This window comes from Coregonus lavaretus (genome assembly GCF_964263955.1).
Source record: "Coregonus lavaretus genome assembly, contig: HAP1_SCAFFOLD_812, whole genome shotgun sequence".
NCBI classification, from domain to species: Eukaryota; Metazoa; Chordata; class Actinopteri; order Salmoniformes; family Salmonidae; genus Coregonus; species Coregonus lavaretus.
The window spans coordinates 156,821-171,320 of NW_028162456.1; the positions used below are offsets into that span (position 1 = coordinate 156,821).

The 14,500-nt window shown below is 42.2% G+C and overlaps 1 protein-coding gene across 1 annotated transcript; it reads right to left on the reverse strand.

Moving 5' to 3' along the window:
• Nucleotides 1-5,334: 5,334 nt before the first annotated feature.
• Nucleotides 5,335-14,179, reverse strand: LOC311119217 (protein NLRC5-like; the record flags this gene model as incomplete). Its single annotated transcript, XM_084193946.1, has 6 exons — nucleotides 5,335-5,370; nucleotides 6,441-6,828; nucleotides 7,877-8,308; nucleotides 11,761-11,943; nucleotides 12,198-12,482; nucleotides 12,684-14,179. Coding segments are annotated over 6 exons (2,820 nt in total), but the record flags the coding sequence as incomplete, so codon positions are not given.
• Between the last annotated feature and the right edge of the window lie 321 nt (nucleotides 14,180-14,500).

Sequence of the window (14,500 nt, forward strand, 5' to 3'; positions counted from 1 at the left end):
CTGTTTGAGTCTCATAGTCCTTCACATGCGAGTACAGATCCAGCAGGAAATCACTCTGTCCAGAATTGTCTCCACTGAGAAAAGGAAAGGTGCTGTAAGTCCACACTGATGATACCAGCTTCAGTGTCTTCTCTCCTGTCTGCTCCTCCCACTCTGCTGCTTGAGACAGGAGATCCACCAGGAACTTGATCAGCTTTGAGTGATCAGACCTCCATGGACGGAAACTGCAACAAGGACAGTAACAGCTGATTCAGACATGGATGAACACATGAAACCAGTCATAGCTAAAGATATATGAAGTAGTTATACATTTACATAATGTGCTTTGATTATATGTAAAAGTATTTAATTTTAGAGACATTCACATGATGTATGTGTGACATTTAGTAATGCAACATCTGTTAAGTCAGGAAATCAGGGGATAAATGTTACCAGATTCACCAACATTTGAAGATTTATATTACAATGTTTCTACAAGATAATAATCACTAGCATCACATAATCACTAACCACCACACATGTTCAGACTCACCTCAGCTGTGAGATGTAGGGCAGACACTGAAGGAAACTCCTCACTTCACTCTCTTCATCTGACCAGCCCTTCAGCTCTACTGGTTTCTTCTCTGGTTGGAGTTTCAGCACTTCTAGGAGGAGGGAGGCCTTTCTCTCTGAGAGGTCTATGGACCAGACTGCAGGAGCTGACTGGTAAACTGGCTGTAATGCTGGAAGGACACTCCTGCCTGTTTGAGTCTCATAGTCCTTCACATGTGAGTACAGATCCAGCAGGAAATCACTCTGTCCAGAATTGTCTCCACTGAGAAAAGGAAAGGTGCTGTAAGTCCACATTGATGATACCAGCTTCAGTGTCTTCTCTCCTGTCTGCTCCTCCCACTCTGCTGCTTGAGACAGGAGATCCACCAGGAACTTGATCAGCTTTGAGTGATCAGACCTCCATGGACGGAAACTGCAACAAGGACAGTAACAGCTGATTCAGACATGGATGAACACATGAAACCAGTCATAGCTAAAGATATATGAAGTAGTTATACATTTACATAATGTGCTTTGATTATATGTAAAAGTATTTAATTTTAGAGACATTCACATGATGTATGTGTGACATTTAGTAATGCAACATCTGTTAAGTCAGGAAATCAGGGGATAAATGTTACCAGATTCACCAACATTTGAAGATTTATATTACAATGTTTCTACAAGATAATAATCACTAGCATCACATAATCACTAACCACCACCCATGTTCAGACTCACCTCAGCTGTGAGATGTAGGGCAGACACTGAAGGAAACTCCTCACTTCACTCTCTTCATCTGACCAGCCCTTCAGCTCTACTGGTTTCTTCTCTGGTTGGAGTTTCAGCACTTCTAGGAGGAGGGCGGCCTTTCTCTTTGAGAGGTCTATGGACCAGACTGCAGGAGCTGACTGGTAAACTGGCTGTAATGCTGGAAGGACACTCCTGCCTGTTTGAGTCTCATAGTCCTTCACATGAGAGTACAGATCCAGCAGGGAATCACATTTCTGATAGTGATATACTTCAGACAGTGGCAACAGTTTCTCTACAGTTGATTGTATGGTTCCTCTCTCATGGAGAGCTGCTTGAAGACACAGATTCAGTAGGAATATCTTTCTCTTTGTCCTCTCTTCACGGGATCTTCTCTGATCCTGTGGTGGAGGAAAACTGCAAGAACAGTTAAACAACAAATAGATGAATATGTGAGAGATATGATATGCATTTCTGATGGTCACATTATAGCAGTTAAAATACAATGACTAACTTTCTAAATTCATCATCCACTTCAATTGTTCCTCAAAATTCTTACCACAAAGTAAGATTGCATCTTTTTAAACGGTATGTGTATGTTCAGTATATTAAGTTACTGCAGAAAGCTACAAACTTCCTCTCTAAAGGGAAATACAGGGACAGACAACTACAATCCCTGAACTGTACTGATCCAACTCACCTCAGCTGTGAGATGTAGGGCAGACACTGAAGGAAACTCCTCACTTCACTCTCTTCATCTGACCAGCCCTCCAGCGCTACTGGTTTCTTCTCTGGTTGGAGTTTCAGCACTTCTAGGAGGAGGGAGGCCTTTCTCTCTGAGAGGTCTATGGACCAGACTGCAGGACTGGCTGACTGGTAAACTGGCTGTAATGCTGGAAGGACACTCCTGCCTGTTTGAGTCTCATAGTCCTTCACATGTGAGTACAGATCCAGCAGGAAATCACTCTGTTTAGAATTGTCTCCACTGAGAAAAGGAAAGGTGCTGTAAGTACACATTGATGATACCAGCTTCAGTGTCTTCTCTCCTGTCTGCTCCTCCCACTCTGCTGCTTGAGACAGGAGATCCACCAGGAACTTGATCCGCTTTGAGTGATCAGACCTCCATGGATAGAAACTGCAACAAGGACAGTAACAGCTGATTCAGACATGGATGAACACATGAAACCAGTCATAGCTAAAGATATATGAAGTAGCTATACATTTACATAATGTGCTTTGATTATATGTAAAAGTATTTAATTTTAGAGACATTCACATGATGTATGTGTGACATTTAGTAATGCAACATTTGTTATGTCAGGAAATCTGAGTATAAATGTTACCAGATTCACCAACACTTGAAGTTGTATATTACAATGTTTCTACAAGATAATAATCACTAGCATTACATAATCACTAACCACCACACATGTTCACACTCACCTCAGCTGTGAGATGTAGGGCAGACACTGAAGGAAACTCCTCACTTCACTCTCTTCATATGACCAGCCCTTCAGCTCTACTGGTTTCTTCTCTGGTTGGAGTTTCAGCACTTCTAGGAGGAGGGAGGCCTTTCTCTCTGAGAGGTCTATGGACCAGACTGCAGGAGCTGACTGGTAAACTGGCTGTAATGCTGGAAGGACACTCCTGCCTGTTTGAGTCTCATAGTCCTTCACATGTGAGTACAGATCCAGCAGGAAATGACTCTGTTTAGAATTGTCTCCATAGGGAAAAGGAAAGGTGCTGTAAGTCCACATTGATGATACCAGCTTCAGTGTCTTCTCTCCTGTCTGCTCCTCCCACTCTGCTGCTTGAGACAGGAGATCCACCAGGAACTTGATCCGCTTTGAGTGATCAGACCAGAATGGATGAAAACTGCAACAAGGACAGTAACAGCTGATTCAGACATGGATGAACACATGAAACCAGTCATAGCTAAAGATATATGAAGTAGTTACACATTTACATAATGTGCTTTGATTATATGTAAAAGTATTTAATTTTAGAGACATTCACATGATGTATGTGTGACATTTAGTAATGCAACATCTGTTAAGTCAGGAAATCAGGGGATAAATGTTACCAGATTCACCAACATTTGAAGATTTATATTACAATGTTTCTACAAGATAATAATCACTAGCATCACATAATCACTAACCACCACCCATGTTCAGACTCACCTCAGCTGTGAGATGTAGGGCAGACACTGAAGGAAACTCCTCACTTCACTCTCTTCATCTGACCAGTCCTTCAGCTCTACTGGTTTCTTCTCTGGTTGGAGTTTCAGCACTTCTAGGAGGAGGGAGGCCTTTCTCTCTGAGAGGTCTATGGACCAGACTGCAGGAGCTGACTGGTAAACTGGCTGTAATGCTGAAAGGACACTCCTGCCTGTTTGAGTCTCATAGTCCTTCACATGCGAGTACAGATCCAGCAGGAAATCACTCTGTCCAGAATTGTCTCCACTGAGAAAAGGAAAGGTGCTGTAAGTCCACACTGATGATACCAGCTTCAGTGTCTTCTCTCCTGTCTGCTCCTCCCACTCTGCTGCTTGAGACAGGAGATCCACCAGGAACTTGATCAGCTTTGAGTGATCAGACCTCCATGGACGGAAACTGCAACAAGGACAGTAACAGCTGATTCAGACATGGATGAACACATGAAACCAGTCATAGCTAAAGATATATGAAGTAGTTATACATTTACATAATGTGCTTTGATTATATGTAAAAGTATTTAATTTTAGAGACATTCACATGATGTATGTGTGACATTTAGTAATGCAACATCTGTTAAGTCAGGAAATCAGGGGATAAATGTTACCAGATTCACCAACATTTGAAGATTTATATTACAATGTTTCTACAAGATAATAATCACTAGCATCACATAATCACTAACCACCACACATGTTCAGACTCACCTCAGCTGTGAGATGTAGGGCAGACACTGAAGGAAACTCCTCACTTCACTCTCTTCATCTGACCAGCCCTTCAGCTCTACTGGTTTCTTCTCTGGTTGGAGTTTCAGCACTTCTAGGAGGAGGGAGGCCTTTCTCTCTGAGAGGTCTATGGACCAGACTGCAGGAGCTGACTGGTAAACTGGCTGTAATGCTGGAAGGACACTCCTGCCTGTTTGAGTCTCATAGTCCTTCACATGGGAGTACAGATCCAGCAGGAAATCACTCTGTCCAGAATTGTCTCCACTGAGAAAAGGAAAGGTGCTGTAAGTCCACATTGATGATACCAGCTTCAGTGTCTTCTCTCCTGTCTGCTCCTCCCACTCTGCTGCTTGAGACAGGAGATCCACCAGGAACTTGATCAGCTTTGAGTGATCAGACCTCCATGGACGGAAACTGCAACAAGGACAGTAACAGCTGATTCAGACATGGATGAACACATGAAACCAGTCATAGCTAAAGATATATGAAGTAGTTATACATTTACATAATGTGCTTTGATTATATGTAAAAGTATTTAATTTTAGAGACATTCACATGATGTATGTGTGACATTTAGTAATGCAACATCTGTTAAGTCAGGAAATCAGGGGATAAATGTTACCAGATTCACCAACATTTGAAGATTTATATTACAATGTTTCTACAAGATAATAATCACTAGCATCACATAATCACTAACCACCACCCATGTTCAGACTCACCTCAGCTGTGAGATGTAGGGCAGACACTGAAGGAAACTCCTCACTTCACTCTCTTCATCTGACCAGCCCTTCAGCTCTACTGGTTTCTTCTCTGGTTGGAGTTTCAGCACTTCTAGGAGGAGGGAGGCCTTTCTCTTTGAGAGGTCTATGGACCAGACTGCAGGAGCTGACTGGTAAACTGGCTGTAATGCTGGAAGGACACTCCTGCCTGTTTGAGTCTCATAGTCCTTCACATGAGAGTACAGATCCAGCAGGGAATCACATTTCTGATAGTGATATACTTCAGACAGTGGCAACAGTTTCTCTACAGTTGATTGTATGGTTCCTCTCTCATGGAGAGCTGCTTGAAGACACAGATTCAGTAGGAATATCTTTCTCTTTGTCCTCTCTTCACGGGATCTTCTCTGATCCTGTGGTGGAGGAAAACTGCAAGAACAGTTAAACAACAAATAGATGAATATGTGAGAGATATGATATGCATTTCTGATGGTCACATTATAGCAGTTAAAATACAATGACTAACTTTCTAAATTCATCATCCACTTCAATTGTTCCTCAAAATCCTGACCACGAAGTAAGATTGCATCTTTTTAAACGGTATGTGTATGTTCAGTATATTAAGTTACTGCAGAAAGCTACAAACTTCCTCTCTAAAGGGAAATACAGGGACAGACAACTACAATCCCTGAACTGTACTGATCCAACTCACCTCAGCTGTGAGATGTAGGGCAGACACTGAAGGAAACTCCTCACTTCACTCTCTTCATCTGACCAGCCCTTCAGCTCTACTGGTTTCTTCTCTGGTTGGAGTTTCAGCACTTCTAGGAGGAGGGAGGCCTTTCTCTCTGAGAGGTCTATGGACCAGACTGCAGGACTGGCTGACTGGTAAACTGGCTGTAATGCTGGAAGGACACTCCTGCCTGTTTGAGTCTCATAGTCCTTCACATGTGAGTACAGATCCAGCAGGAAATCACTCTGTTTAGAATTGTCTCCACTGAGAAAAGGAAAGGTGCTGTAAGTCCACATTGATGATACCAGCTTCAGTGTCTTCTCTCCTGTCTGCTCCTCCCACTCTGCTGCTTGAGACAGGAGATCCACAAGGAACTTGATCCGCTTTGAGTGATCAGACCTCCATGGATAGAAACTGCAACAAGGACAGTAACAGCTGATTCAAACATGGATGAACACATGAAACCAGTCATAGCTAAAGATATATGAAGTAGTTATACATTTACATAATGTGCTTTGGTTATATGTAAAAGTATTTAATTTTAGAGACATTCACATGATGTATGTGTGACATTTAGTAATGCAACATTTGTTATGTCAGGAAATCTGAGTAAAAATGTTACCAGATTCACCAACACTTGAAGTTGTATATTACAATGTTTCTACAAGATAATAATCACTAGCATCACATAATCACTAACCACCACCCATGTTCAGACTCACCTCAGCTGTGAGATGTAGGGCAGACACTGAAGGAAACTCCGCACTTCACCCTCTTCATATGACCAGCCCTTCAGCTCTACTGGTTTCTTCTCTGGTTGGAGTTTCAGCACTTCTAGGAGGAGGGAGGCCTTTCTCCCTGAGAGGTCTATGGACCAGACTGCAGGAGCTGACTGGTAAACTGGCTGTAATGCTGGAAGGACACTCCTGCCTGTTTGAGTCTCATAGTCCTTCACATGTGAGTACAGATCCAGCAGGAAATCACTCTGTTCAGAATTGTCTCCATAGGGAAAAGGAAAGGTGCTGTAAGTCCACATTGATGATACCAGCTTCAGTGTCTTCTCTCCTGTCTGCTCCTCCCACTCTGCTGCTTGAGACAGGAGATCCACCAGGAACTTGATCTGCTTTGAGTGTTCAGGCCAGAATGGATAGAAACTGCAACAAGGACAGTAACAGCTGATTCAGACATGGATGAACACATGAAACCAGTCATAGTTAAAGATATATGAAGTAGTTACACATTTACATAATGTGCTTTGATTATATGTAAAAGTATTTAATTTTAGAGACATTCACATGATGTATGTGTGACATTTAGTAATGCAACATCTGTTAAGTCAGGAAATCAGGGGATAAATGTTACCAGATTCACCAACATTTGAAGATTTATATTACAATGTTTCTACAAGATAATAATCACTAGCACCACATAATCACTAACCACCACACATGTTCAGACTCACCTCAGCTTTGAGATGTAGGGCAGACACTGAAGGAAACTCCTCACTTCACTCTCTTCATCTGACCTGCCCTTCAGCTCTACTGGTTTCTTCTCTGGTTGGAGTTTCAGCACTTCTAGGAGGAGGGAGGCCTTTCTCTCTGAGAGGTCTATGGACCAGACTGCAGGAGCTGACTGGTAAACTGGCTGTAATGCTGGAAGGACACTCCTGCCTGTTTGAGTCTCATATTCCTTCACATGGGAGTACAGATCCAGCAGGAAATCACTCTGTCCAGAATTGTCTCCATAGGGAAAAGGAAAGGTGCTGTAAGTCCACATTGATGATAGCAGCTTCAGTGTCTTCTCTCCTGTCTGCTCCTCCCACTCTGCTGCTTGAGACAGGAGATCCACCAGGAACTTGATCAGCTTTGAGTGATCAGACCTCCATGGACGGAAACTGCAACAAGGACAGTAACAGCTGATTCAGACATGGATGAACACATGAAACCAGTCATAGGTAAAGATATATGAAGTAGTTATACATTTACATAATGTGCTTTGGTTATATGTAAAAGTATTTAATTTTAGAGACATTCACATGATGTATGTGTGACATTTAGTAATGCAACATCTGTTAAGTCAGGAAATCAGGGGATAAATGTTACCAGATTCACCAACATTTGAAGATTTATATTACAATGTTTCTACAAGATAATAATCACTAGCACCACATAATCACTAACCACCACACATGTTCAGACTCACCTCAGCTTTGAGATGTAGGGCAGACACTGAAGGAAACTCCTCACTTCACTCTCTTCATCTGACCAGCCCTTCAGCTCTACTGGTTTCTTCTCTGGTTGGAGTTTCAGCACTTCTAGGAGGAGGGAGGCCTTTCTCTCTGAGAGGTCTATGAACCAGACTGCAGGAGCTGACTGGTAAACTGGCTGTAATGCTGGAAGGACACTCCTGCCTGTTTGAGTCTCATAGTCCTTCACATGGGAGTACAGATCCAGCAGGAAATCACTCTGTCCAGAATTGTCTCCACTGAGAAAAGGAAAGGTGCTGTAAGTCCACACTGATGATACCAGCTTCAGTGTCTTCTCTCCTGTCTGCTCCTCCCACTCTGCTGCTTGAGACAGGAGATCCACCAGGAACTTGATCAGCTTTGAGTGATCAGACCTCCATGGACGGAAACTGCAACAAGGACAGTAACAGCTGATTCAGACATGGATGAACACATGAAACCAGTCATAGCTAAAGATATATGAAGTAGTTACACATTTACATAATGTGCTTTGATTATATGTAAAATTATTTAATTTTAGAGACATTCACATGATGTATGTGTGACATTTAGTAATGCAACATCTGTTAAGTCAGGAAATCAGGGGATAAATGTTACCAGATTCACCAACACTTGAAGATTTATATTACAACGTTTCTACAAGATAATAATCACTAGCATCACATAATCACTAACCACCACACATGTTGAGACTCACCTCAGCTGTGAGATGTAGGGCAGACACTGAAGGAAACTCCTCACTTCACTCTCTTCATCTGACCAGCCCTTCAGCTCTACTGGTTTCTTCTCTGGTTGGGGTTTCAGCACTTCTAGGAGGAGGGAGGCCTTTCTCTTTGAGAGGTCTATGGACCAGACTGCAGGAGCTGACTGGTAAACTGGCTGTAATGCTGGAAGGACACTCCTGCCTGTTTGAGTCTCATATTCCTTCACATGTGAGTACAGATCCAGCAGGAAATCACATTTCTGACTGTGATATACTTTAGACAGTGGCAACAGTTTCTCTACAGTTGTTTGTATGGTTCCTCTCTCATGGAGAGCTGCTTGAAGACACAGATTCAGTAGGAATATCTTCTCTCTCTTTGTCCTCTCTTCAGGGGATCTTCTCTGATCCTGTGGTGGAGGAAAACTGCAAGAACAGTTTAACAACAAATAGATGAATATGTGAGAGATATGATATGCATTTCTGATGGTCACATTATAGCAGTTAAAATACAATGACTAACTTTCTAAATTCATCATCCACTTCAATTGTTCCTCAGAATCCTGACCACGAAGTAAGATTGCATCTTTTTAAACGGTATGTGTATGTTCAGTATATTAAGTTACTGCAGAAAGCTACAAACTTCCTCTCTAAAGGGAAATACAGGGACAGACAACTACAATCTCTGAACTGTACGGATCCAACTCACCTCAGCTGTGAGATGTAGGGCAGACACTGAAGGAAACTCCTCACTTCACTCTCTTCATCTGACCAGCCCTTCAGCTCTACTGGTTTCTTCTCTGGTTGGAGTTTCAGCACTTCTAGGAGGAGGGAGGCCTTTCTCTCTGAGAGGTCTATGGACCAGACTGCAGGACTGGCTGACTGGTAAACTGGCTGTAATGCTGGAAGGACACTCCTGCCTGTTTGAGTCTCATAGTCCTTCACATGTGAGTACAGATCCAGCAGGAAATCACTCTGTTTAGAATTGTCTCCACTGAGAAAAGGAAAGGTGCTGTAAGTCCACATTGATGATACCAGCTTCAGTGTCTTCTCTCCTGTCTGCTCCTCCCACTCTGCTGCTTGAGACAGGAGATCCACCAGGAACTTGATCCGCTTTGAGTGATCAGACCTCCATGGATAGAAACTGCAACAAGGACAGTAACAGCTGATTCAAACATGGATGAACACATGAAACCAGTCATAGCTAAAGATATATGAAGTAGCTATACATTTACATAATGTGCTTTGATTATATGTAAAAGTATTTAATTTTAGAGACATTCACATGATGTATGTGTGACATTTAGTAATGCAACATTTGTTATGTCAGGAAATCAGGGGATAAATGTTACCAGATTCACCAACACTTGAAGTTTCATATTACAATGTTTCTACAAGATAATAATCACTAGCATCACATAATCACTAACCACCACCCATGTTCAGACTCACCTCAGATGTGAGATGTAGGGCAGACACTGAAGGAAACTCCTCACTTCACTCTCTTCATATGACCAGCCCTTCAGCTCTACTGGTTTCTTCTCTGGTTGGAGTTTCAGCACTTCTAGGAGGAGGGAGGCCTTTCTCTCTGAGAGGTCTATAGACCAGACTGCAGGAGCTGACTGGTAAACTGGCTGTAATGCTGGAAGGACACTCCTGCCTGTTTGAGTCTCATAGTCCTTCACATGTGAGTACAGATCCAGCAGGAAATCACTCTGTTTAGAATTGTCTCCATAGAGAAAAGTAAAGGTGCTGTAAGTCCACACTGATGATACCAGCTTCAGTGTCTTCTCTCCTGTCTGCTCCTCCCACTCTGCTGCTTGAGACAGGAGATCCACCAGGAACTTGATCAGCTTTGAGGGATCAGACCACCATGGATAGAAACTGCAACAAGGACAGTAACAGCTGATTCAGACATGGATGAACACATGAAACCAGTCATAGCTAAAGATATATGAAGTAGTTATACATTTACATAATGTGCTTTGTTTATATGTAAAATTATATAATTTTAGAGACATTCACATGATGTATGTGTGACATTTAGTAATGCAACATTTGTTATGTCAGGAAATCAGGGGATAAATGTTACCAGATTCACCAACACTTGAAGTTTTATATTACAATGTTTCTACAAGATAATAATCACTAGCATCACATAATCACTAACCACCACACATGTTCAGGCTCACCTCAGCTGTGAGATGTAGGGCAGACACTGAAGGAAACTCCTCACTTCACTCTCTTCGTCTGACCAGTCCTTCATCTCTACTGGTTTCTTCTCTGGTTGGAGTTTCAGCACTTCTAGGAGGAGGGAGGCCTTTCTCTCTGAGAGGTCTATGAACCAGACTACAGGAGCTGACTGGTAAACTGGCTGTAATGCTGGAAGGACACTCCTGCCTGTTTGAGTCTCATAGTCCTTCACATGTGAGTACAGATCCAGCAGGAAATCACATTTCTGATGGTGATATACTTTAGACAGTGGCAACAGTTTCTCTACAGTTGTTTGTATGGTTCCTCTCTCATGGAGAGCTGCTTGAAGACACAGATTCAGTAGGAATATCTTCTCTCTCTTTGTCCTCTCTTCAGGGGATCTTCTCTGATCCTGTGGTGGAGGAAAACTGCAAGCACAGTTAAACAACAAATAGATGAATATGTGAGAGATATTTGAATTTCTGATGGTCACATTATGGTGGGTAAAATACAATGACTCTCTTTCTAAACTCATCATCCACTTAAATTGTTACTCAAAATCCTGACTACAAAGATCGCATATTTTCCAAACAGTATGTGTATGTTTAGTTTATTAAGTTACTGCAGAAAGCTACAAACTTCCTCTCTAAAGGGAAATACATGGACAGACAACTACAATCTCTGAACTGTACTGATCCAACTCACCTCAGCTGTGAGATGTAGGGCAGACACTGAAGGAAACTCCTCACTTCACTCTCTTCATCTGACCAGCCCTTCAGCTCTACTGGTTTCTTCTCTGGTTGGAGTTTCAGCACTTCTAGGAGGAGGGAGGCCTTTCTCTCTGAGAGGTCTATGGACCAGACTGCAGGAGCTGACTGGTAAACTGGCTGTAATGCTGGAAGGACACTCCTGCCTGTTTGAGTCTCATATTCCTTCACATGTGAGTACAGATCCAGCAGGAAATCACTCTCAGTTTGATACACCGAGAACAGTGACAGCAGTGTGTTCACAGCTCTCTGGAAAGTTTCTCTGTGATCTAGTGCTGCTTGTAGACACAAATCTAGTAGGACTGCTTTCTCTTCTGTCTCCAGTCTTTCAGGGGATCCTCTCTGATGTTCTAGTGGGGTAAACCTGTGACCCATAAAACATAAGAATGTCTATGTTCAGATAGAAGCAGGGAGAATGTGACTGCTGCCACTTTTACAGACTGAATACTGTTGTCATCATGTCTATCTTGTTGTGTTGTTGCAATGTCTTTGTTTGTCTGTCTTAGCCTTTTGATAGGTTGTCATTGGAAATAAGTACAATATGTTCTCAACTGACTTAAATAAATGAATAGTCACAAAGACATTGTGTAAATATATATTGGCTGTGGAAACACTCACCTGAGTTTGTTGATATGTGATAAACAGTCTAAAATGGTTTTGCTGAGAGCTTCACTGAGAAGAGTTCTCTGACCCCAGTGTAGACAGAGATGAACCCTCTCTAGACTCTGCTTCATCACTTCTTCTGCTCTCTCAAACACTCGTCTTTCACCCTGGACTGGAAGGTGCAACTCATTTCCACAGAGACCAAGTAAGCTGGTGAAGTCCATCTCTGCCACACTGCTCAGCAAAGTTGTCCAGAGTTGACACAGCATTGAGTGGTCAGATGAATCACCAGAGGAGGGCCTTTAAAAGAGATTAGATTATAAATTAAATTATACAGATTATTTCAAAGTAGCATGACACAGAAGTGTTTATAACTAACTATCTGAATGGAAGAGAATACAATAGATATTTTTTATAAAGATCAGTTGCTTCATCACAATTTCTCTTTCTTTGACTGGTTAATTGTCAATAAACTTGTGAATTAGATAACACAAATATTACCCAAGATGTCTGACATTCTTCAGAGAGCCCAGTATCAGCCTTACTCCTTGGTCTGACACAATGCAGTCGTTCAGGTCCAAGCCAACCTTTCTCTCTGCAGACTGACTGGTCACATAAGACACTGCACAGCACTGGTGAGGATCAAGATGTTCTCCACTCACGTCTAGATGATAGTCCAGTTTGTCCAGGAGAAGGAGACAGGCCTCAGTAGACTGATGTTCATACAAGCACTGACACAAAAACAGAAGATCTATCTCAAACTCAGGAACACCACCTTCTGCATGATCTTGGTTTGTTTGAGATGGAAGAAATGTGTTCACCACTTCCTTGAAGAACCAATCTGACGTCTTCTTGATCTGTTGATCTGGAACTATACCGTTTACCAATCTAATATTCCTCTCATTCAGAAGCCCACACAGGAAAGGAATCATGTGTTTTGTGTGTTTCCATTCTTCAGTCTGGCACTTCTCTAGAACCTCTCTGATTTGATCTGGATTCTGTAAGAGCCAAAGGGCACCAAAGAACTCCTGCATTGTGTAGTGGAGAAATGCACAGTAAGTGTCTGACGCTGTGGGTGCAACCTTAACCATAAGTGCTCCCAAGAACGCAAAATGGACACCGCTTTCTTCACAACTCAGTGTTGTCAAGTTCATGTTTTTTTCATTTGTTGCATGAAAAGCTATTTCTGCCAAAGACAATATTTTCTCTCTGTTTTCTTTGAGATAATTGTCGGTATCCTTAAGTCGTATGCTACTGTGTTTTTGGATGCAGTGACGGAGGACGTTGCTGTACATTTCAGTTATAGTGCATGTCTGTTTAGAAGCCTTTGAGGTATGGAAATAAATGCAACCAACCACCATCAGTGCATACATTGGGACATGGCACAGACTGAACAACTCTAGGTTGTTTAAAACACTGCTCAAGGAGTCAGGATCAGCACTCAGCATCTCTGTTAAGTAAGCCCTGATGGATGCATCACTGAACCCTTTCACCTCCACTCTGAACCAGTCTGCGGGCCAGTCTGTCAGGAAGTCTTCAGATTGATCTGGTCTGCATGTGGTCACAATCTTTGCATCAGGGAGGTTCTCCACAAGGTCCTTTACTACCGACAGCGAGGAGAGGTCTGTGATTCCATCAAATATGATGACAACGTTTTCAGAGTTCTCCTTAATATCCTGTAACACTTCTTCTTTACTTTTAAGGGGCTCACTGTACATGTTAAAGAGAAGGTCCTCCAGGCTCATGGGTTTTCTGTGTGAAATGTCTCTCACGTCAAAATAAAACATGTAGTCTAGTTCTCTGTGATCTTTCTCTGCCCAGAGGTTCAACATTTGATGGGCGACTGTTGTTTTTCCAATTCCAGGTTTTCCAAAAAGGAGGATTTTTTTCTCATGTGTTCTAAGCAGGTCAGCAGGGGATGTTTCCTGTTTGGCCGTGGGGATGAAGCTCTTTAGCTTTTTAGGGCGAGCTTTCTTGCATTTTTTGTTTTTCACTTTAATTTTGGAGAGAGATGAATGCACATCTGTATCTAACACAAGAGGGGTGTAAGATAAAGTCCCCTCATTTCTACATGTCTCTGTTAGGAGACTCCAGCTTTGTTTCCATGCACCATTTCTGATCTTCCGTGCTTTACATTTCAGCTGTGTCTGATATCCGTGACAGGGTTTTGAACCTAAAATAAGGTTATTAAGGGAAGAGAGAGTAAATGCACTGTGCAAACAAATCAAAGCCAATCTAAAGGACTAGAGAAAATCAGGAGAGAAAGCTACAAGGATACACTAGTAGATCTTTGTAGATTGAAGGTGCTCTTTTGGGGC